The sequence below is a fragment of the Lolium rigidum genome, chromosome 6, assembly GCF_022539505.1.
Source record: "Lolium rigidum isolate FL_2022 chromosome 6, APGP_CSIRO_Lrig_0.1, whole genome shotgun sequence".
In the NCBI taxonomy this organism is placed as follows: Eukaryota; Viridiplantae; Streptophyta; class Magnoliopsida; order Poales; family Poaceae; genus Lolium; species Lolium rigidum.
Window position 1 is genome coordinate 236,912,678 of NC_061513.1, and position 25,539 is coordinate 236,938,216.

At 41.3% G+C, this 25,539-nt stretch overlaps 1 protein-coding gene and 1 long non-coding RNA gene across 3 annotated transcripts; both read left to right on the top strand.

Annotated features, from left to right (window-relative positions):
- The first annotated feature begins 2,965 nt into the window (after nucleotides 1-2,965).
- LOC124667463 lies at nucleotides 2,966-7,452 on the top strand. Of its 2 annotated transcripts, XR_006991303.1 has the most exons (4): nucleotides 2,966-4,107; nucleotides 4,596-4,731; nucleotides 5,717-5,807; nucleotides 6,459-7,452. It is a non-coding gene; the product is annotated as an uncharacterized LOC124667463 (long non-coding RNA). The 2 variants fall into 2 exon arrangements; XR_006991302.1 differs by having other exon boundaries at nucleotides 2,966-4,731.
- Nucleotides 7,453-13,776: 6,324 nt separating this feature from the next.
- LOC124662764 (GDSL esterase/lipase At4g10955-like) lies at nucleotides 13,777-17,182 on the top strand. Its single transcript, XM_047200565.1, has 2 exons — nucleotides 13,777-13,907; nucleotides 15,914-17,182. The coding sequence occupies exons 1-2, from the start codon at nucleotides 13,801-13,803 to the stop codon at nucleotides 16,878-16,880; spliced, it is 1,074 nt and encodes a 357-aa protein (XP_047056521.1). The 5' UTR covers nucleotides 13,777-13,800; the 3' UTR covers nucleotides 16,881-17,182.
- Nucleotides 17,183-25,539: the final 8,357 nt, after the last annotated feature.

A 25,539-nucleotide genomic window follows, 5' to 3' on the forward strand; every position in this document is an offset into this window, starting at 1 on the left:
CATATGTTTAATCCTTTGTTTACAACAAGCCGGTGAGATTGACAACTCACCGTTAAGTTGGGGAAAGTGTTTGGATTGTACAGTGTGTTCCACGTTGGCGTCGAACCCTGGTGTTGCGCTGCACTACACTCCTTCACCAACAACCTTCACGTGGCCTCGCATCTCCTGCGAGTTCGATAACCTTGGTTTCTCTGCTGTGGAAAAACTTGAGCCAACGTATACGCATCACACCTTTCCTCTTGGGGTTCCCAATGGACGCAGCTTTACCGTCAGCAACTCTTTTTCCGTGTGCTTTACCGTCACAAGCAACTCTTTTCTGGCGCCGTTGCCGGGGAGATCAAGACACGCTGCAAGGGGAGTCTCTCACACCCAATCTCTTTACTTTGTTTATTGTCTTGCTTTATTTTATTTTTCTGTCTTGTTTGCTTTCTTTATATCAAAAACAGAAAAAAAATAGTTACTTGCATTTAATTTATTTTGTTATCATGTCTAGTCCTGTACTTGTTACTCTGTCACTTGAGGAATTGATCTTTACTTTTAAACAAGGGGATGAAGAGAGTTTTAAAGATGCTTGGTCTAGAATTTTTGATTCTTATGGTAAAACTGAACCTAAAATGACTCTAAGCCTGCTTCTTTGCAACTTTTATTTTGGACTTATTCTTCGCTATAGATATGCTTTGGATAATGTAGTGGGAGGAGATTTCCTTTATTGCGATGGGGATCAAGCTTTTAATGCCATACAAAAATTGGTTACATCATCTAGCTCCGCTAATAATTTTGATTCATCTCTTGCTAGCATTCATAATAGATTAAACACTCTCGAAACAAATATATCTTGTTTAAAAGAAGGGTACAACCAGATTCGTGAATATTATGATTATGTTCCAGTAAGCTTTGAACCTTCAATGTGGGTCCCTACTATTAAGGTTGCTATTTGTGGTGAAATTTTTTATGCCCGTTGTGATATTATGTCTGAGTTTTGCCTTATGCCTAAAAGTATTTCTGAATCTTTGACACTTTGGGGACTTACTGAAGGTGGAGAAGGAATAACTCTTACTGATAATTCTGTTAGAATTCCTAAGGGGATAGCTGAAGGTGTGTTCACAACCTTTATTGGAAGAACGGTATCCACTGATTATCTCGTTATTAAATGTGTAGGGACAGGACAAATCACACTTGGAAGATCCCTGCTGAAACTCTTGGGAGCAACCGTAGATTTGAGAAAAGGCACTCTAAATTTTACCTCTACACCCGGATGTAGTCATGTATTCCCTAGACCAAAGAGTAAGAATAAGAGTAAGAAGGGTAGGCACAAAGCCCCTGGTAATAATGTTAATGCTTCTTCTCTTGATGTTACTTGATTTACACTTTCTGCGCCTAGCTGAAAGGCGTTAAAAAAAGCGCTTATGGGAGACAACCCATTATTTTATTTCTGCAATTTTTGTTTTATATTTGAGTCAAGGTGCTTGTTACTACTGTAGCAATACCTTTGTATCTTTACTTTATTGCATTGTTGTGCCAAGTAAAGTCTTTGATAGAAGGTTGATACTAGATTTGGATTTCTGCGCAGAAACAGATTTTTAGCTGTCACGAATTTGAGTAGATCTCTCTGTAGGAGACTCTAAAAATTCTGCAAAAATTCATGAGTAATCCTCAGATATGTACGCAACTTTAATTCAATTTGAGCTTCTTCATCTGAGCATGTTAAGTGCCTCTAAAAAATTCGTCTTTACGGACTGTTCTGTTTTGACAGATTCTGCCTTTTATTTCACATTGCCTCTTTTACTGTGTTGAGTGGATTTCTTTGCTCCATTAACTTTCAGTAGCCTTGGGTAATGTCAGAAGTGTTGGGAATGATTGTGTCCTCTCTGAACATGTGAATTTTTGATTATGCACTAACCCTCTAATGAGATTGTTTTGAGTTTGGTGTGGAGGAAGTTTTCAAGGATCAAGAGAGGAGGATGATATAATATGATCAAAAAGAGTGAAAAGTCTAAGCTTGGGGATGCCCCCATGGTTCATCCCTGCATATTTCAAGAATACTCAAGCATCTAAGCTTGGGGATGCCTTGGCATCCCCTTCTTTATCAACAACTTATCAGGTCACTTCTAGTGAAACTATATTTTTATTCTGTCACATCTTATGTGCTTTATTTGGAGCGTCTGTGTGTTTTATTTTTGTTTTTGTTTGAATAAATTCGGATCCTAGCATTTATTGTGTGGGAGAAAGACACGATCCGCTTTTTCATATTGAACACTGGTGTTCTTAGCTTTACTTTTAATGTTCATGGCGAAGTTGAAAGTTGCTTCATTTATTGCTATTTGGTTGGAAACAGAAAATGCTTCATGTGGTAATTGGTATATTATCTTGAATAATTTGATACTTGGCAATTTTTTTGAGCTCTCAAGTAGATCATGTTTAAGCTCTTGCATCATGTAGTTTAAACCTATTAATGAAGAACTACCATAGAGCTTGTTGAAATTTGGTTTGCATGATTGGTCTCTCTAAAGTCTAGATATTTTCTGGTAAAAGTGTTTGAACAACAAGGAAGACAGTGTAGAGTCTTATAATGTCTGCAATATGTTCTTATGTAAGTTTTGTTGTACCGGTTCATACTTGTGTTTGCTTCAAACAACCTTGCTAGCCTAAGCCTTGTACTGAGAGAGAATGCTTCTCGTGCATCCAAAACCTTGAGCCAAAACTTATGCCATTTGTGTCCACCATAACTACCTACTATGTGGTATTTTTCTGCCATTAAGAACAAGCAAGTGCGTGTGCACTTGCCCTATCTCACAGCCATCCACGATAGCGCGATTTTGTTGGCCGGTTGGCGGAATATTCGCCTCGTTGATTGGTTGGAGTTGGACGCTGCGCCGGGCGGACGAGGACAAAAAGGAAAGTGTTTGGGCGAGAAAAAAAATTAAACCACGTCCTGAACTCCTGATCTATCATTCGCCCTCCCCAACCCTATCCCCTCCTCTCCCGGCTCCTCCGCCATGCCTCATCCACTTCCACTGCGCCGCCTCTTCTCCACGGCCTCCTCCTCCTCCACCATTCATGTTGTCTTCTGAACCATCACCGCCCACCTTGAGTGGAGCAAAGGAACATGGAGGTCATGGAGTTGCGGAGGTTCAGCGCCGTGTGGTGGCAGGGACGGGACATTTTCGCCCGCCGTGCCTGATTCGGTGCTGCAACGGCGGGGGTCAAGGGGCTCCACGGAGGCCACACTCTCCCGGAGGTTCGAGATCAAGCCGGATCTGCACGTCACCTACCTATGTGAAAATATTTCAGCACATATGCGTTCTTTTGGTTCTTACAGTCCCCTTTCACCTATGTTTCTATTTCATTGGGATCCACTAGGTCGGTGCCGCCACCATGGACCAGGCTTGGTCAGCCTGTGCAACCCCATCGTCATGTCTGTGCCACCTATGGACAAGACCGAGGAGATGGTCCGCCTCGAGCTGGAGGACAAGCGCATCCCCTCAGCTACCATCTGTGAGATGCAGAACCGGAACATCGTCAGGTATGTGCCTCCATCTTGTCATCCTCTCTTTCCCTGGGCTACGGCCGCTGGCAGCATCAGGTTTGGTGTACATTTGGTTGCTACCGAATGGATGGATGGGTTGAGTTCAATGGTTTGTATACTGTATGCGATCCCTAAAAATTGTTCAGAAATGCAAGCGCAGGTTTGGAACATAGCAGGTATGGTATGTATAAGAAAAGGTTTTTGTTTTATTTGATAATGAATCATATTTTTATTTCCTAATTGATAGGCCAAAGCTTTAGTTCCAATGTTCTTTATTGTTTCGCCAGTACCAATTGAACTCTTCTAAGATCGTGTGATAAACTTTTAGTGGCACATGTATCACACTCAGGTGATCATTTGTTCAGGCACATGTATCGGGTTGTTTGATAGAAGAACTGAAGTGCAAGGGACAGTAGTATTACTATGCACTTTTCAATTCTCAGTATGGCTGGTACTTTGGTTTGTCAATTTTGTAGAGCATATGACAGGGCTGATGTTCGCTTCAGCGCAATGAAAGATGTTATTTATTCTGACTCTACTTTGCTTCCTATACATATATTTTACCTACAACTGAAACAAAGGTACTATTTTGTGCTTCATATGTAAATCTTGGTCCACTCACTAGAGCAGTTCATATTTCAATTTATGTTGAAGAGGAATACATGAATCTATCTTATTCAAAGAATGTCAACAGTGGTTGATGAAAACGTTATTGATTTAGGCTTGAGGATTTTAGAGCCTAAAGTACATGATTCGAAAAGTGATATACTAGCTAAATTTTGTGATTCTCTTCAAGTTCTATTCTTTTTCAGTTAAATATATTGGAATACTTGGTATATGCAACAGCTATATGATTCCATTGGGATCTATTCTGAAACCTTTCTCCATTTGGATTTGTGATAACAAGAAGTCTCAGAAATGAAAATAGGGTGTACGTTGTACTGATGACAGTGTAGCTGTTTGTGTTCTAATCAGAGATTATTCTTGCATAGCTGGTTCAGTTAAATATTCCAAGGTTGTGTATGTTCTTCGAACCAAGTTCATTTCAATATGAAAAACTTTATTGCAGGTTCTCTTATAATACCTCTCCGGGCATGTCATTGGCAATTTAAAGATTTGCTTCTATTGTTTCTGAGCCATTGCTAGAAGTGGTTCAGAAGTTTACAAGGTTGGAATATGAAGCTATGCTCGAATTTCTCGAGAAGGTATGCTATTTTTTCGCTGTACTATACATTATTGTGCTTTTATTTATTTGAGTCGACAAACTTCCTAATTTTGGTTTGCGAGATATTTTATAAATACTTGCATCTTTAGTTTTAAGTATCTCTGTCCTTGGATATGATAAATAAAATGTTCTTTAGCAGGCATATATGTGTTTAAGATCTTCTCATAATTCCAGTGACTTGCATGCCTCTATTTGACAACACAATCTTAAAAGTACATCAATCACATCCTAGCATTAAATTCTACTTTCATTTAGGTTCTATGGTTTACACGCTTCTATGTGAGTTTGAGAGAATCCAGCCTTAAGTTATGTTATGTTGGTTAAAAAATTTAGCTTACAATGCCTCTATATTTGGGTTTTTAGGTAGATGATAGCTCTTAATTATACAGACGAATTCTGAGTGATTCTTTTGTCACTGAAAAGTGTTTGATTCATTACTGATGGATAGTAGCTGGTTAAGTGAACATAAGCTTAGGTATCCTCTTACTCTCGACATTTATCCACAATAGCTGGTATTGTATCTTATTCTACGAATTATGATTGCAGACGTGCAATCACTTTTAGAATAATTGCAATTGAGGGTAAAGACATCAAATAAGAAAGTGGTAGATCTTCAAGGTGATATTAGCAATATGGGCTTTGAGATTAGCTCATTGATGACATTATATTCAAAAAATAAGAGATTGTTTCTGGTGTTCATGAAGATGGTATCATATCATCTTGCGTATTAAAAGAACTTCATCTTGTGTATTAAAAGAACTTCAGTTAGTTGTGAGTAATGTCAGTATCATTTTGGTACCACACTGATAATTTGCAAGCCCAGTTGGTGTATTGTATTTAGTATATTATTTGCAATGTCGTAATTATTCATGACACTAGCATGACCACTAATGTTTTTTTTGTAATTGTAGCAGTAGGCTGCTATGGTGCTTCTCAGATTGTTTTATTGCTTACATTGTGCTCAGGTCTTAAGCCTAATCTCTCGTCCACTACTACAATCGTACGCCTCCACTTGATGCGTTGCTCTGATTCAAACCTCTGCTTTGCTGCTCTGAGGTGAGGCCTTCAAGCACCTCATCTGGTGTTGTGATGCAAGGATACTAACGTGATAATTTCCTGTATTGCCTAATACAGCAAGTATCTACTGGTTGTTTCATATTCATGATTCTTTCTTTTAATAATTTTGTAAATTCTTATGCTACGCATTTCCCCATGTCAATACATGTTCCTGATGATTTCTCGTACTAAAAACAATTTGTATTTATTATTTGTTCCTATATGTTCTTCCTTTTACTAATAGAAGCTAATGAGATCATTATCATATGAAGTTACTGTAAGATCCTAAGTCAATTTACTTAGATGCCCATTCTATTTTTTATCTTGGTCAGTGCATTGTATTATTGGAATATTGCAACTACACTATATATCTTCCTTGCATGTGCACTCCCTGTAATTGACTTTCCTAATTGGGTAAGGTACAGGCTGCCTGTTCTTCCTTTGACTATTAGAAGTTAAATTGAGTTGTGGATCAAACGAGATCATATTATGAAGTAAGAGATCATCTTATCAAGTAAAGACTGTAAGACCCTAGCTTCTAGCTAGGGTTGGACACGGATCAATTTTGTCCCTCTTTACTGCGAACAAATATTGCATTATTTGTTTAACAATAATATTATGTGTTTGTGGTCTCATATTCCTCTCTTTCAGGGTCGGTTCTTGTCTCACCATCTCGCGTGCTTTGCTCATGTGCTCATCTCTCCGTGTTAAGGTTTGCTTGTTTCTTTCTCTCCACATGGTGTGTTTTTTGTTGCACTTGGTTTACTGATTGTTGTTGTGTGGCGTGTTCGGTTCTTCTATTTCTTATTGTTTTATGATGCTCGATGGGACGCGCACTGTTATTTCCTTTGTTATCTATTTACTTTATCTGGATGCTCCTAGAGAATACTTACTTCCTATTCTTTATAATAAATGGAAACACTTCAGTTATATCCTAGAACATAGCATGGTTAATTGGTACTTGTACTACGTAATGGGTGCTTTTTTTACCTTGTGGGGGATATGAGAGAGTTTTTCGTTCTACTCCATTAACTTTATATATACAATACTGTCATTTCAAGATTTTAAGGAGTATGTACTGTAATACAACTCAATCTTGCTAATTCCACTTTGAGATGAACCTGTATTTCGTCTCTTAGGATTGTAAAATATCACCAATAGATCATCAAAATGAATTTGGGAGTTTCATCTATGTAACCTAACCTTGGCACACAAATTTAGCTCTTCAGGTTGGTAGAGAACCTAATTTTACACAGTAATGGTAATAATCAATGCATCTCTATTCATATAGTCTCCCCATTTTGGAAGCACACTAATTTGTTTGACGTAAAATGTAAACTGAACTTTATGCACCCCTTTATGAATAGCTGGAGCTATAATCATTCTCATTTCGATTCAACTTGAGTACAGGGTTGATCACCCACCATCCAGTGTGAGATTAGAGGCAATGCAGCGAGCTGAAGTTATCTATTGCAGAAAAGATGAGTAGTTCATGGCATGTTTCCCAAAGAGCCATAAGAGCAATGAGTAGATTTCCGTCTTGTACTAACTTGTATATGTAGTGATTTAGCAAAGATAGATGATCCTACTACTGTACAATTAAGCATTGGCAAGTTTAATTGGAGGGTTTTTTTTCTTGTATCAACCCTGAAGTGTGTTCTTAGTATATTCAATGTCAAATAAAATACTCAACTGATTGGACGACAGGTCCTAGCTTCACCCATCAGGTGCCTGATTGTCATGCCCCTGACCGGCGAGGAGGTGCCCCATGGGGCACCCCAACCACTAGTTCCAAAGTAAATTGCTTGCGTGCTACCTTTAAAAATTTCATTCTTTGTCTTTGCAATACATAGCTCATGGGAAAGTAGCCTAAAAACTATTGTGGTAAAGAATATGTCGCTTATGTATCTTATTTCTTATAAGTTGCTTGTTAAGCGGTAACCATATTTCTGGGGACGCCATCAACCTGTTACACCTTTGTTGAATATCATGTGAGTTGCTATGCATGTTCGTCTTGTCTGAAGTAAGGGAGATTTGCCATGAGTTAAATGGTTTGAGTATGCATATTGGTAGAGAAGAACATTGAGCCGCCAACCAAAGCCATGTATCACGGTGGAAGTTTCAGTTTGGACATTAATCCTCAAATCTCTTATGAGAATATTATCTGTTGAATGCTTAAAGCGTTAAAGAGGAGTCCATTATCTGTTTTCTATGTTGTCCCGGTATGGATGTCCTCAAGTTGAGATCTATCAAAATCGAGAAATCAAATGCGATTTATCTCCTTGGACCTTTGTACAGGTGGCATAGAGGTACCCCTTTGTGACACTTGGTTGAAACATATGTAATGAAATGATAATCCATGGAAGTCCAAGCTAATTAGGACAAGGTGCGGGCACTATTAGTATTCGATGCATGAGGCTTGCAACTTATAGGAGGTTTTATGCATAACACATATGAATTATTACTACCGTTGACAAAATTGTTTCCATGTTTTCAGAATAAAAAGCTCTAGCACATGAGTAATCCCTGCTTCCCTCTGCGAAGGGCCTTTCTTTCACTTTATGTTGAGTCAGTTTACCTACTTCTTTCTATCTTAGAAGCAAACACTTGTGTCAACTGTGTGCATTGATTTTTACATACTTGCTTATTTGCACTCATCATATTACTTTGTGTTGACAATTATCCATGAGATATACATGTTGAAATTTGAAAGCAACTGCTGAAACTTAAATCTTCCTTTGTGTTGCTTCAAAACCTTCTATTAAGAATCTATTGCTTTATGAGTTAACTCTTATGCAAGACTTATTGATGCTTGTCTTGAAAGTACTATTCATGAAAAGTCTTTGCTATATGATTCAGTTGTTTAGTCATCATCTAGACCATTGCTTTGAATCACTTCATTCATCTCATATGCTTTACAATAGTATTGATCAAGATTATGATAGTAGAATGTCACTTCATAAATTATCCTTGTTATCGTTTACCTACTCGAGGGCGTGTAGGAACTAAGCTTGGGGATGCTTGATACGTCTCAAACGTATCTATAATTTCTTATGTTCCATGCTAGTTTTATGACAATACTCACATGTTTTATATTCACTTTACATCATTTTGATGCATTTTCTGGTACTAACCTATTAACAAGATGCCGAAGCGCCAGCTCTCGTTTTCTGCTGTTTTTGGTTTCAGAAATCCTACACAGGAAATATTCTCGGAATTGGACGAAACAAAAGCCCACGGTCTTATTTTCCACGGAGCCTTCCAGAAGTCCGAAGAGGAGACGAAGAGGGGCGACGTGGCGACCACACCATAGGGGGGCGCGGCCCCACCCCTGGCCGCGCCGCCTTATGGGGTGGGCCCCTCGAGCGTCCCCCGACTCTGCCCCTTCGCCTATTTAATCCTTCCGTCGCGAAAACCCTAGTACCGAGAGCCACGATACGAGAAAAGTTCCAGAGACGCCGCCGCCGTCAACCTCATCTCGGGAGGTTCTGAAGATTGCCTCCGGCACCCCGCCGGAGAGGGGAATCATCACCGGAGGGCTCTACATCACCATGCTCGACTCCGGACTGATGCGTGAGTAGTTGATCCTTGGACTATGGGTCCATAGCAGTAGCTAGATGGTTGTCTTCTCCTCTTGTGCTATCATGTTTAGATCTTGTGAGCTGCCTATCATGATCAAGATCATCTATTTGTAATGATACATGTTGTGTTTGTTGGGATCCGATGAATATTGAATACTATGTCAAGTTGATTATCGATCTATCATATATGTGTTGTTTATGATCTTGCATGCTCTCCGTTGCTAGTAGAGGCTCTGGCCAAGTTGATACGTGTGACTCCAAGAGGGAGTATTTATGCTCGATAGTGGGTTCATGTCTCCATTGAATCTGGGGGAGTGACAGCAACCCCTAAGGTTGTGGATGTGATGTTGCCACTAGGGATAAAACATCAATGCTTTGTTTAAGGATATTTGTATTGTTTACATTACGCACAATACTTAATGCAATTGTCTGTTGTTTGCAACTTAATACTGGAAGGGGTGCGGATGCTAACCCGAAGGTGGAATTTTTAGGCATAGATGCATGCTGGATAGCGGTCTATGTTCTTTGTCGTAATGCCCTAAGTAAAACTCATAGTAGTCATCATGATGTGTATGTGCATTGTTATGCCCTCTCTATTTGTCAATTGCCCAACTGTAATTTGTTCACCCAACATGTTATTTATCTTATTGGAGAGACACCACTAGTGAACTGTGGATCCCGGTCCATTCTTTTACATTTTAAATACAACCTATTGCAATCAATGTTCTCTGTTGTTCTTTGCAAACAAACATCATTCTCCACACCATACGTTTAATCCTTTGTTTACAGCAAGCCGGCGAGATTGACAACCTCGCTGTTAAGTTGGGGCAAAGTATTTTGATTGTGTTGTGCAGGTTCCACGTTGGCGCCGGAATCCCTGGTGTTGCGCCGCACTACACTCCTTCACTAACAACCTTCACGTGGCCTTCATCTCCTACTGGTTCGATAACCTTGGTTTCTTACTGAGGGAAAACTTGCTGCTGTACGCATCACACCTTCCTCTTGGGGTTCCCAACGGACGTGTTCTTTACCGTCACAAGCACAACCTACTGCAGAGGACACATCCCGTCTGTTGTCAATCAACGCTTCCAGGGGTTTCATGGGATGCTTGGCAGCATAGACTGCATGCACTGGGAGTGGAAGAACTGCCCTTTTGGTTGACAGGGGTCGTACAAGGGCCATTCTAAGGGGTGCACAGTGATTCTTGAAGCCGTTGCTTCACATGACACATGGATTTGGCACTCGTTCTTTGGAATGGTCGGCTCACACAATGACATCAATGTGTTGCAGCGCTCTTCGCTCTTTGATAGGCTAGCGCACGGTGATGTGGATATTGAGATCAATGGCCACCACTACAACAAGAGGTACTATCTTACTGATGGTATCTATCCACCTTGGGCTACACTCGTGAAGACAATCCGTCGTCCCAATTCAGAGCAGGAGGCAAGGTTTGCCAAAGAGCAAGAGGCAGCCCGGAAAAATGTCGAGCGGGCATTTGGTATCCTCCAAACTCGTTGGGCTATCGTCAAGCACCTTGCTCGATCATGGAGTGTGCAAACTCTATGGTGACCACTTTTGTAATCATGCACAACATGATTGTTGAGGTAGAGCAAGATGATTCACTGTTTGATAATGATTGGGAAGACCAGGGAGAGTTGGTTGCTCCTCAAGGTGATCCGGCTTCATTTCAGGATATCCTTCATGTGCATCACGAAATTCAGGATCAAACGGTTCACAACCAGCTCCAGGCTGATTTGGTTGAGCACATGTGGGCGCATGTTGGCAACAATGTTGCAAACAACAACAATGACGAAAATCCCCAAGAAAACAATGCCTAGGCCATTTGTATCATTTTACTTTTTTAATAAGTACTTTGTCATTTAATAGGTGGACAATAATTTTATGTAATAAATCTTGATCATTTAAACTTATTTATATTTTTTTATGATTTTATATTCCTTATATTGAATTTAAAGGTCAAATGCAAAATTCTATGGCCGCGACCCATATCTAGCCGTGTTGGGTGCAGTGCGCGATCCAAAATGCTGGACGAACGCCGACCACTGTCCGTGCGTCCGCGCGCTCACTAAACGGACGCGCGGGCGCGCCCATTTGGGTCGTAGCGTTGGAGATGACCTAAGAGCATCTCCACTCGCCCTCCCCGTACGGCGTCCGATGCAACCCTTATAGGGACCGTATGGGGGGGGGGGGGGGCGCCAATGCAAAATTAGAAATCGGGGCATGCCGACACCCAGCCGTGCACCCCAAACGATGCCCCCAATAAAAAATTTCGTATATATTTTACATTTAAATATCAAATATACTGTAATAGTTTATTACAATTCAAACAAATGTTGGACATAATTCAACAAGTTCAACATAGTACACAAGTAATTTAGGTTTATCAAACCACACAAATTTATAAGTTTAAATCACAATGGCAAACAAATAATTCAACTAGTCGCCGCCTTTGAGAGTCCACAAATGCTCCACCAGATCATCTTGCAGTTGGTGATGAGTGTTGGAGTCTCGGACATCTTGACGCCTAGCAAGAAAAGCAGCAAATGCGGGAGGCATATTGTGATCAACTTCTGCAAGAGGACCCATCCGTTCATATGGTTCAGTGTCAAACACTGAAAATTCCCTCTCGCTCCCGATGATCATGTTGTGCAGTATGACACAACATGTCATGACATCCCACATCTTCTCTTGGACCATGTAAGAGCAGGGTATCGGACAATGGCAAAGCGAGCTTGCAGCACACCAAGTGCCCTCTCCACATCCTTTCTGGCAACCTCCTGCATTTGACCAAACCAAGTTTTCTTCCCTCCAGGTACGGGGTTCGAGATTGTCTTCACAAATGTTGACCATCTTGGATAGATGCCATCTGCAAGATAGTAGCCCTTGTCATACTGGTGGCCATTAGTCTCAAACTGCACCGGAGGGGCATTGCCTTCGACAAGCTTCTGGAACACATCAGAGCACTGCAACACATTGATATCATTGTGTGATCCTGCCATGTCGAAGAACGCATGCCAAAATCCAATGGTCCTGGTCAGCCACTGCCTCAAGCACCACACTGCATGCACCCTTGTGTCCCTTGTACATGCCCTGGTGTGCAAATGGACATTTCTTCCATGCCCAGTGCATACAGTCGATGTTGCCAAGCATCCCAGGAATACCCCTCTTTGCATTTTGTGCCAACATCCGAGCCGTATCTGCCGCATTGGGTGTGCGCAGATAGGTCTCTCCAAACACCGCCACAATTGCCCTGCAGAATCTGTACATGCAATCAACGGCCACCATACGCAGATAGTCATCTTGTGTACCACCTGCAATTCCATAGGCAAGCATACGAAGAGCCAATGTGCATTTCTGAATAGTCGAGAAACCAAGCTCACCTACGACGTCTCTCTTCAACTTGAAGTAGCCGATCTCCCTCAAATTCTCGACTATCTTCAGAAAGAGTTTCCTACTCATCCGGAAACGACGGTGGAATACGGCATCGCCGTGCAATCGATCGTCGGCGAAGTAGTCGGCGTAGAGCATGCAGTAGGCTTCCATCCTCTGCCTAGGCTTGCTCTTGCGGCGGCTGGTGCGGAGCCAGCAATGACAGGCTTGTACTCCTCGGCAATCATGGCCAAGAGGGAGACGAGGACCACCAGATGCTCGTCGTCTCCAGAGGCATCCCTGGTCGCATCCGCGACAGTGAGCTCCTCGTCCATGATCGTGACCATGACGTCCTCCTCGTACGAGTCCATCGCCTTGGAAAATGGCCAAACACCGCGCATGCAGGGTGGGAGCGCGGTGGAGATGGAGGTACCAGCGGTGGCGGGAGCTGGTGAACGGCGACGATGGGAAGGGCCGACGAGGTGGTGGTGGTTTGCGGCAAAAGCGTACACGGCGACGGAGTGGGTACTACCGGCGGCAATGGTCCATCGCAGCGAGGGGTGGTTGCGGCGGGGACAGTGGTCGCGGGGCGAGAAGGAGAAAATATTTGGGTGTTTTTGGCTCTGATCGCCGACAGGGCTGGCCTACGGCGTTTTCTCGCCCCGCCGGCGCCCCCGCTAGCTACTCTGTAGATGGGGTTCGGCCTGAGGGCACCGGGTGAAGAGTTGGACCGCGCCGGAGAAAAAAGAAAATTAAAAACCGCCACGCTGGCGCCCCAAATTAGCTATTGGAGGCATTTGGGGGCGAGTGACGATGCTCAAGCAGACAAAAAAAAAATCTGCAGTAAGAAATGACCAGTGGCTGGCGCGTCGACGTATGAACGTGGCGGCGCGCGTAAGCGCGTGACGAGGAGACGGAAATGGACATAAAACGCCGCGTCAAACTCATCCTCCTTCCTCGACGCGTCGTCGTCGTCCCCCACTCCCCCTTTCCTTCCTTCCCCGCCAACGAACCGCCCAGGGATGGGGAGCAGCGGAGGCGGCGGCAAGCCGCCGGCGTGGGAGTTCCACGCCACGGGGCCGCGCAACCTCTCCAACCCCAGCTGGAGGGACCTCATCCGCTCCAACTGGTACATAACCCTGCACGCTCCTCTCCTTCCACCCTCCCCTCCCCTCCCCTAGAAGGCTAGAACGCATTGGACACCAGCACACTGCGTATCGCTTGTTCGGGAATCTGAACTGTCGTCTTCATTTACAAGTCTAGATCAGGGGATTTGTTTTGTTTTTACCGGACCGTCAAATTAAACCTCGCGTGTCTGAACTGTTCTTGCTCTCCTTGCCCTCGAAATGCCACTTCGATTCTCAGATAATTGCAGGCCTTGTTCTGCTGATTTTAGTGCTGTTTCCCCAGTAATAAAACATCTGACGCAAGCAAGGCCTTCTCGGGGGTACACCACGTTTGCTTCCCTGTTTCTCGCCTCGCCCTCTGTCGCGGCTGAATTTGCTGCCTTGGAACGGCTGTGACTGAATTCGTTTTGGTGTTGTTTGACTGACTCTACTGGATTGCAAAAGGGGTTGTTTCAAATGAGTGTAGAAATGGCTGTGGCTGGCTGCCTGGTTAATGCCTTGGATTGTCCTACACTCCTACGCGATTAACTAGCCATTAGGGAAGTAGACACAACAAATAAGCAGGGGCAATAGGGAAGCAATCCCATAGAATCCAGGTCCTATGCGTGTGAGGTTGAACCCTACTGGAAGTATTACATGTGGCAGTAACCAGTTATTACTGGACTGGGGGTCAGTGTATTTAACCAAAACTGATGCGGCATGTCAGATCAACGCCGTACAAGCTTTTTATCAGGTTATAATGTATGCCGTGGGTGCCGTTATTTTATTTTAATTTTTCAAGATTTAAGTGCCACACAGACTAGAAAGAATGTTTTCTCACTGGTCAAGTTTGTGAAGAAACTGAGTGAAGAAGAAAGTAATACTGATGATATTATATACTGTAAGTTTTTGCTACTTTGGACAATGTTAGTTGTACGGCAAAGCTAATTTATGAGGGAATGGCTCATCTGGGAGGACAGATGGTTGGACGGCAAAGCCATGAAGGAAGTGGCGTCTGAGGTGTATGCGTTGGTACCAAAGCGCCGGAGAAAGGCGCGTACGGTCCGCCAGTTGTGGGGCTGGCTTAGGGATGCCCAACTTTCGGCGGATCAAGACAGGATGGTCTGGCGTTGGATGACGGATGGCCAATACTCTTCTGGATCTTGCTATGACGCCCTTTTTCAGGGGGCGATCATCTCAGGCTTCTGGAAGCTGAACTGGAAATCCTGGGCGCTGCCAAGGGCGAAGTTCTTCTTATGGCTGGCTTGTCGTAACACTTCCACAGGTTGCTCGTTCTCCAGGATGGTTTGGTTAGAGGTCCTGTCGTGGATTAGATCTACTTCAGCACCCCCACAGCTGAGGGAGACTTCGCGGAGTGGTGGTCGCTGGTGGTGCGGACCGCCCCTCGCCAGCTGCGCAAGGGCGCTTCGTCGGTTATCATGCTTACGGCATGGTGGATTTGGAAACACCGAAACGCAGCGGTCTTCGACAACGCACGGCCTTCGGTGATGTCCCTATTCAACGACATCGTGGTGGAGGCGCAGCAATGGGCGGGCGGGGGCCCGAGGTGTGCTCCTTTTGCTTCCCTAGATTAGTTTTTTTCTTCTTTTTCTTGGGTCGAGTTGTACGGCGTGGTGTTCGTCCGTCCTCGGACTTGTAATATAACCTTCTTTATCTATCAATGCATCGAAACGCAAGGCTTTTGCGTTTTCGCGAAAAGGGAATGGGTCATGAACCTTTAAGGCCTTAGTATATTATGTTAAGGATAAAACGAACTATTAGTAGATAGTAAAAGGATGTCACGGTTCTTTCTCTCTATAACCTGTAGGATGAGCATACAACTTAATGTAAATAAATGCTGTTGAAATGTACCTAAAGTCCATCCAAGGAATATTTAGTCTTCTGATATCTTATCCTGCTTTTGTTCTTAGTCACTTCAGTCGCTACTGCAGGCCGCACCTTTTGTTATGATTGATAACAAGACTAGTCATGTTTGTAGTACTGACGAACAAATATAATGATTCTGCAGGAAAAATCCCAACTACAGAAGAATTGCAATTTCATGTTTCGTGCAGGCCGCATATGTACTGGAGTTTGACAGACAAGAGAACAGAACTGGCGAAACTGCCATTGCTCCTAACTGGTGGAAGCCATTTAAATACAAGTTGGTATGCCCTCTGATCGATTCCAGAGATGGATCAATATATGGGGCACTTCTAGAATGGGACCAGCTTGCTGCCCTATCGGACTTGATAATGCTGAGACCTAATGGTGCTCCAAAGGCTGTCCTGGCACTGAGGGGAACGGTACTAAAGCAGTTGACTGTTGCGAGAGACTTGGAGGATGACCTCAGGTTCTTTGCTCAGGAGAGCTTGAGGGGTTCTGTCAGGTATGCCGGAGCACTGGAGGTGCTCAAGTCAGCAATCAATAAGCATGGAAGCAACAATGTGTGCATTGCAGGGCATTCCCTGGGGGCCGGATTTGCTATGCAGGTTGGTAAGACTTTGGCGAAGGATGGAGTCTTTGTAGAATGCCATTTGTTTAACCCACCATCAGTGTCACTTGGCATGGGCCTGAGGAAACTTCAGGAGAAAGCTGACAAGGTTTTGAAGCGCTACATCAGTGGCAGCTCCTCAAATGCCAGTGAAATTTCTCGGCCGGGAGAGAAGGGGGAAATCGTCTCTGAAATTGCTGAAGAAAAACTGATCAAGGAGGTGAAGAGATGGGTGCCAAACCTGTACATCAACAACTCCGACTACATTTGCTGTTTCTATGTTGACCGTAGTGGCATAGCCACTGTTACTACTGAGAAGCGCAGCGATGGTCATGCTCAGGCACGTGCCAAGGTGTTTGTGATTTCGAAAGGACCACAGAAGTTTCTAAAAGCTCATGGGTTGCAGCAATGGTGGTCAGATGATTCTGAGCTCCATCTGGCTGTGCATGATAGCAAGCTCATGTACAGGCACCTAAAATCCTTGTATGTAAAACAAGCGTAGCAAAAATAAACTGCATGGTGATGTCGGTCCTCTGTTCTTTAGTCAAGTAAGCTTTTAGATCTTTGAAGGGCTCTAGTTCCCGCAAACCTTGTCCTGTTTTCCCTTTCATGAGGCTCAAATCTTTCTTACTTGTGTCACTCATATCAAAACCTGTGTGTCATAGATTCATAGCGAAACCAATGTCATTGTGATGTCTATCTCCTGTATTTAGTAGAGCAAATCTCATGTTCTTTAGTCAAGTAAACTGTTTAATAATCTTTTAGAAAGGGCTCCAGTTCATGCAGACCTTTGTCAGTTTTCTCTTTTCTGAGGTGCAACCCTTTCTTAGTTGTGTCGTCGCATAGGACTGTTCCATATATCTACATTAATTGTGCCTATGAAATGCCAGTCTTGCATTGTACCTTGAATTGTCAGGTGTTCTACTGTCCTGTCGTGAACTCAGTACCATTTCTATGATAGAGTGTGTACTAGTTTTACACCTTATACACTGTGATTTCACTCGACCGTTATAATTCTTTCAACTTTCCAAAGCTTTGGATTTTCACCATGAATAATATTAGATATATTTTATTTTTTAATCATCTGTCATGCTTCTTGTTCCATGTAAAGATGGTAAATGTAGGAGCTTGTAGCAGCACAAGAATCCGCAACGATAATGGCAGACAGATTTTACCACAGGTTTGCTTTCTTCTATAGGCTTAAGAATTCATTGTTAAAAGATCCATTGGGGAATCGGAATTTTGTACAAACTGTCTATACAGTTCTAAGTGTCAGATAATTCTTAGATCAGATAAAACAAGCTTTGCTGAGCTGGAATCCGTGTGGGCTCAATGATCCAGCTCGTCGTACAACTGTGCACGAAACAGTCCCCTCCTTCTGCCATATTGTCTGCCTTGCTCGACACTTTCACGTCAGCTTATTCAGTTATTTGAGGTGTAATTGTCTTCAAGGTTTCGCCCATCGCCTGCCGCTTGGGGCTAGAGAATTCTGCTTCTGTGGGATGACAATGAATTTGCTCTTGATCTGGGGCTAGAGAATTCTGCTTCTGTGGGACGACAATGAATTTGATCTTGATCATATTCAGATCGATATCTTTTGCCTCTCGGCCTGTGCGCTCGCTCAAAACCGATGTCACCTTCAAAATCACAGGTGTTTACGATCCAACCTCCAACGCCCTAAAAGACTATCACCAAATTGATCGCTCTAAAGCCAATTGCAAGCTTCATCGGGTGATTATTGGTAAGTTTGCAATAGGCTTTGCAATCAACATGGTTATTTGGTACAACCTAGAAAGGCAAGCTAACTCATACTAATATCACTTTTTGCGAAGCATTTTATCAGGCTAGTTTATTATTTTTCCTAACAAGTTTTCTTTTTGAAATTTCTTTGGTTGCATTTAAATTTGCTTCGAATTGGCCGGTCCTGCCATTTGTACAAGGGGGGTGAAAATTTGAAGTTTGGTAATGCATGGTGCATAGCTCTCAGTGCAGGCAAGCCAGCTCCATTTGTAATTGTGAATTTGTGATGGTCACTAATACGACTTTCAGCAAATGAAGCCAACCATTTCTGCTATTGTTGCCAATTTATTTTTCTATTATAATTAGCTATGTCCCTTTCTTTTATTCTTTCGTTACTTGGTTGGTTGTTGCAGGTTGATGTGGGGACATGAGTGCTGTAAAAGATATTCATGGGCCATGTGCCTTTTGCATTAATCTGCACTAAGGTGATATGCTTAATTTGGACTCCGGATTTCTATATGATATATCGTACCTTTTCGTGTTCGAAATAGTTATTTGCCATCATTCCTATGAATTGTGCTGCAAGAAAACAATGGTGTTGTGCTTGACTTCAGCAAGTCATCCATTAAGCTTTGAGATACTAGATTTAGATGTGCGCCTTGGCGCACGACCCCGTATAGCTCATGTTTATTTCTTATAGATGAACACATTGAACTAAGACGTTTCAAAAAGAAGTGCATAAATAACCGAGCACGAAAGAATGATAAACACCGAAAGACAACATTGCAATAACATTCAAATCCAATGGCCAAATAAGCATAACATAATCTTACTTAAGATTTCAAGTGGGGTGGGCAGGCACGTATATCCCACGTCACATCCCAGGTCCCTAAACCATCTAATCACGTTACCTAAACCTGTTTGTCCCATGTGGGCTAAAAATAGACTATCCCATCTAGTCCTTAATTCCGATCTTCCCGAGCATCCCGGTTGCAACGTTAATCTTACTATTGGTCATGGTTTTGCTTCCAGGTACATGACTAATAATATAGGTATGCACAATCATATCAAAGCTTCTACTTCACCCCTTGTTCGATGTTGTATTGTCATCACAATCACATATGTTGTTGCAGGAAAACGCTTCCTTAATGCACATATCTTACTACACCAAATACAAGCAGGGAGCAAGATTAATGTAACGAACCAATATTCAAACAAAGGAAATATTCACATAGACCTTCTCATTTTTGCTATAAGCTGTGCAAACCAGACAACAACACTTAGCAGAACAATTATCAATTTCATTTTCTGGATACAAAGAAAAATTATCAGCTGATGAAGTGGAGAAAAGAGGGAAAATATATTACATACATATACTAAATACTAATACATGATTCCAAAATAACACGGATGCATATCATATGGGTTCGCATAGAGTTGTTCCATTATTTACATATAATTTAGACGAAACATTAAACACGAATGATTCACACTCAGTCAAATATAGAACAAGCCCCTATGGTCTTGAGCATGTCATGTGACTCCAACGCTTACTGATTAACATCAGTAGCCACAACCTGTGTGTCATCAAGGCGCTGCAGTTTGGAGTGAGGTTCTGTGAAACTATTTTGAATTCGACGGGTGGAAACACACACAATATTCATGTAGTTACCATAGGATCTGGCAACTTCTTTCAACTTATTGGACTTCTCTTCCTTTTTTGATCATTTTCTTTCATCTACCAGAGAAGAACCTCGCTCGCATTCTTTTGTTTTTCCACCTCAGCATAGTTAAAGTCCTTCAGGACATTTTCAACAGTCTTCATGTATCTGAATGCTTGGACTGCAACCGAATTTTGGGACACATAGTTAGTGGAAAGACATGACTGAGAAAAAATAGAGCATCATCTTCACTGTGGCACTACCTGATTAAAGAAGCTAAGAACAGAAAATAGGAAGAGCAACACTAAATCAACTAAGTCATAGTGGATTAAAGAAAAAACAACCTACATGATACTTCAAAATCATATATCACACGAACTTCCAGAGAAAAGAGAAGTGACTGCAGCACATCACCATCGATACCATGGGCATACATACTTGAAAAACTGAGAAAAAAATGAACATATCCTTGGACACCCATTTAAAATAGAACATGGAAAGATAATTTTCCTTATTCAAAATCTTCTTTTTCTCTCACCCGCACACCAGACAACACACAAACAAGCAGGTTAACTCACGACGGTGGCATATACCACTTTATATTTCTTTTAATCCTCCAAATAGTAAAATTGTAGTAGATATATTAGCGCAAACACAATACAATTTGGATGACCTCGAAATGGGAAATTATTAAATGGTTAGATGCAAACAAAAATAATAAAGCAGGATGCAACCTATACCTAGTACACATCAATTTATTATTGCGATGTGCCATCCTTGCTCATGTATCCCCCATTGGCGCATGCTTGGCACGCCAAGTACTTTCCAGCAATGAGGACTTCCAAGAGCTGACTCAGTGTATAGCGCTCATGAATGCTTCGCCATTGGCCCGAACCTACAGGAATATAAGATGGGTGACAAAATAAGAAAGACATTAACTGCTTGGTAGTTTGAATTTACGACAAATAAGCAGCGGTACAATCAATAAATTGTCATATCATTACCAGCTAGCCTACAATGAGCCAATTAGCAAATGGAATATAACACCGATGTTACTAAGATGAAATAGTTATATGACTTACAGGAGGATACTACAACATTATCTGCATTCGAGTAGTGTGTCATGACTCCTACTTACCATCAGGCAGAAATGTAACATGTCAGTATGAACATCGTTTTAGTAACTTAATACAGTGTAGTGAATCGAACACCGTAGCCAATATTCTGCGAGAATAATTAATTCATGTACATAAGAAAAGATTGCCACTTCTGGGATGAGCATTAATACAGTGCAATTTGCCTCAGAGGATACAGTAAGCTGGGTTTTGGATGCACGCGTATTACAATATTACGATAGATGGCTGTAGATAGTGCTAGCTATTTTCACTTTGGACACTCACCTTTCAATGCGTTCCAAATGTTGACACCTCTTAATTTTTATACCGACGAAGGCACATTACCAATAGGAAGTAGTGCAGAATAGACATGTAAGCCAAGAACAACCTACAAAACAAATTGATTGGCAGGCTGCATAGAAAAAACACGAGAATCATTAAGAAAAAACCGATGCATCTTTGCTGATATGAGATACAGTAATATATATTAAATATTGTAAAGCATAAATGAACCCTACACTTGCTATGGCAGAAGCACGAACTGCACAGTTTACATAGAAAATTAGATAACCATGCAGCAGGCGTGCGAAACTGGCAGCTACTTCTCTGTGAAGGTACCTGGATTATAGTGGGTCTGTTTCCATTTGATTGCAGACGTGGAAGAGCGATAGCTAAAATCCTCTCGGCCTAGTGAAAAATCTAGAATGTACATCAGTATTCGAACTCATTATGGAACAGCCTAGCTACAATTGTCTCGGACTAGTGAAAAATTCAGAATGCACATCAGTATTTGAACGTCTACCTATAGTGAGATTATGTAAAAACGCGCCATATCCCAGATTGCTATAGCATTCAGCATGTCATGGCAGGTTTTTCATGATGTGAGCGTGCACATGTTGCTGGAGTCGGTTCCTCAAATGAACAATGCAAGAGCACAAAATGAGTCCACATATTGAGAGCAGATAAAAGACAAGAGATCAATATGATGCAAAACTAACCAGGAATTATCATTTCCAAGCAAAACAAAGCTACTGTTGAAAAAAAAAGGCACTTGCATTAAAAAAGGGTACATTCTCATAACTACACCTAGCCTGTGGTACATACGTATTACTTGAGATGCAACAATAGCTTAACATTGATAGCAAGCGGCAGCAATATAATCCTATTGAAGCAAGATAAAAAGTAAATATTAGGATGGAAAAATTAAGTGTAATCACGTATATATAAGAAGAATGAATTTTTCTTACCCAAATCAGCAGGCTTTGACATAACCAAAAAGGTTGTCCATTGAAATTTTGTACTAAATATGAGACATGCCTACAAATGAAAAGAACAGAATTTTGCAAGATAGGCAGAGTAACCTCATCTTACTGGGCAGTTCGGCAGGTAACAAGGTCATATACACTCAACTGAATATTATTAGATGGCAGTTAAGCATCCAGGAGATTCCTTAAAAGGAGAAACATACATAGGAAACATCACAATTTGTGTAAAGGCGCCAAGAAATGAAAGCCAGAACTGCAAATATCCAATAAGGGGGCAAGAAATATGATTTAAGGAAAAAAACACTTTGAACTCGAGATAGAGGAACCGAAGAGGAAGAAGCTTGCATCATGTCGTGAGCAAGCTGTTGCCACAGGAAGAAACGGGAAATAGGAGCAACCGACCGAAAAATGGTGCAGATTGAGCTGACACCGACATGTATGTTATCCTTCCTTGTGTATTGTGAAGCAACATATGCTAGAATCTGCAATCTTAGCTACATAATATCGTACAAATTTTGTTTCTTTGTACTGTTTCTAGGAGCTGAACTATCAGCGTAGATCTGAACTAAAATAGGAAACCAAGAAGCAAAAGCTAGAGGAAAAGAACAACTATGACATTCCGAAGCATACTTTAGCTCTGAAATATAACTTCAGTTTGGTCATTCTAGTAAAGCTTTACTTTGGTAGCCTGATTAAAAATCAGAAACTGAACGGTTGTAGGTAGAGAAAATCTTATAGACGCAGTAGTTCACTATATAGTTGTCTTTCTGGAGCAATAAGAAGCAACATAAATCAGGAAACATAAAGAGAAACTCCTGATACACTTGTTGCCTACAGACATATACAACCGCAAGCATTAGAGAACAAAACTGAGAAGATAGCCTTTAAAACATAAGGTAGAAAGGCACAAAAAAAACAGAGTACTGACTACTTCTGTAAAGAAAAGTGCCATAAGCCCATAAAGTATCAGGCTTAGGATGCAAAACCACTGCTGAAGAGTACTTCTGGAAAGCTTTCAAGTCAAACATTCTTTAACTTGAGGATATTTGTGTTGGCTATCTAATTATGCTCTACGCAAGAATGTACATGAGTCAACCAACCAACCGGTGGATACTTTAACTTGACAGTGAAATGGAGTAAGCAATGCATATGATGAAACAATGCAAGCTGTAAGGTTACGAAAATTTGTGCAAATTCTTCTCTTCTGTCGCATTCTTAATGCCCATCTCGGAATCATTTACTTCTGAATTCCATGCTTTTCCTGTCACTGTGAAGAATATCCATGTGGTCCTGCCTATCGCGTGTCACATCAGTGATTGATGGAAAAGACACATATAATTTCTAGGCATGACACGATTCAGATGAAAGGAAAAAAGAAAAAGAAAAAACCATACATAACATTATATCTAGATGACTTGAAAACCACATGGTCGTGTTATTATTTGTGGGTCTATGATTTTCTCTGGCATGACTAAACTTAACTGCAAGGCTATGAGCATGAAAAATGGATGCTTTGTGCCCATTGAAATGTTAACCCTACCTGAAAAGCATTGGTTGTTGATTACCAGCAGCAAGCTGAGATGCCACTCAGACCCTTCTTGGCTACAGAAAACGAAAACAAAGCTGTCGTTAATTTCCAGAGGTACAAATGAGAGCGAAGCCACTAATGAATACATCAAGAAACAGAATGTGTCCATCTGCTTCCTCGGAATAAATAGCAACCAGTAGAGGGCATTGCAATTTACAAACTTGAAGAGTAAACAAAACATTGCAAGTGCAGAATGTCCACTCTTAAACTTTAATGATCATTCTACAAATATAGCGTACAGTCCATTCATTGTCACTTTTTAGTCCAGCCAAGTAGGCGTAAAATTAACACATATGGCATACCAAAACATGCATTTGTTCATGGAAATAGGATCACGACATTTCAAGCACCTAATAATATCTGCATAAGCACAGAGGCAACCAAGCATACTTGGCACCACACAAGATCAATAAACAAAGTGGCAACCTATTTTTTGGTGTTTGCCACGCCCATTTCTAAGAATATGGGGAACCCAAAATAAGGAAGATGATAGTTGTTCCTAGGGAAATGAACAACTGAATGCAATGAAACATACACTTACAGTTTTAGCATGTGGTGAGACCCGAAATACACCCAGTGATGTCAGTTCCCTGCATATGGAAAACCCAAAACAAGGAAGAAGATAGTTGTACCTTGGTTCGATTACCTGAGAACTGTTTGTATCTATTGGTTCCTTACGTGCTAGCAACTTTGAAGTAATTATTGAGATATCTTCCAGCAAAATTTATTGGCAGGTCGCCTGACCATCTTCCAGCCAAGAAACTCCTTGTGACAACCTCAAAACATAGCAGTGGCATTGAACTATAAGCACTAAGAACTGAACACAACCAATAAGGTTATTGATACAGATATGGATATATCCTAAACTGACATGCACTACAACTTCAAACCCATTGGTTTAGTTTTGTTGGATCAGAATGAGTAGCAAATTGATATAGTAATAAACTTGCAAGATTAAGAGAAGATTTTCATATCAAATAGCAGAAGAAAACATAGTTTCACATCCATACAGTAAGCACAAATTCATACGGAAATATTTGTTTTATGCGCCGGAGTTAAGCCTGGAATGGCCGACTAAATAAACAAATGGAATGATGTAAAGTAATAAAATAGAACAAATGAGTATGGACTAACCAGAAACAAGCTGGAACAGGGTACAGTATCATACCATTATTTTTTACTCTGAATATGTTTATGATAAGATAACATATCAGTTAAAAACATCTTTTAGTTGTCTCTTCTGATTGAATATCTCCATAATTCTTGCCCTAATTTTATAAATCTTGAATACTCCACCATATACGTAACCTGATATGCAAATAAAATATAAGATGCATCAACATAAGGCATGTAGTGCATATTCTCAAAACTGAAGTAGAGTGCTAGTTCTTGAAGTGGTACGATCAGTGGTTGCAAAAAAAAAAGCAGTCATATCCCTGAATTAGAAGAAAGTTGAGGAAACTTCTTCAAATACAAAAATGGTAGATACAAGATACAGCAAAGGAAGAGTTTAAGATTAAATTTAAAAAGAGATATAGGATCTGATTAGAGTATTTTTCTAGCAAACATGTCAGCGAGCTAACACCTCATACAAAAAAGCGAAAGTCCAGCAAATAAGGAATACTCTATCTTATGCTAAAAAAATATGTACCTAAAAAGTAGAACATATGATCTGCTTATTAACCTATGTACAGAAAGAATGCACGTATTACTTATTTAATAACGGAGAGTTAGTTAGTCAATATGTAAAGGAAGACGATATTTGCGCTACAACAACTGCAATGTACAAGTG

Bases quoted from the DNA above. Each gene is read 5' to 3' on its own strand.
- LOC124662764 (XM_047200565.1), top strand. From the start codon at position 13,801: ATGGGGAGCAGCGGAGGCGGCGGCAAGCCGCCGGCGTGGGAGTTCCAC. The intron at 13,908-15,913 runs GTACATAACCCT...ATGATTCTGCAG, and splicing joins GACCTCATCCGCTCCAACTG to GAAAAATCCCAACTACAGAA.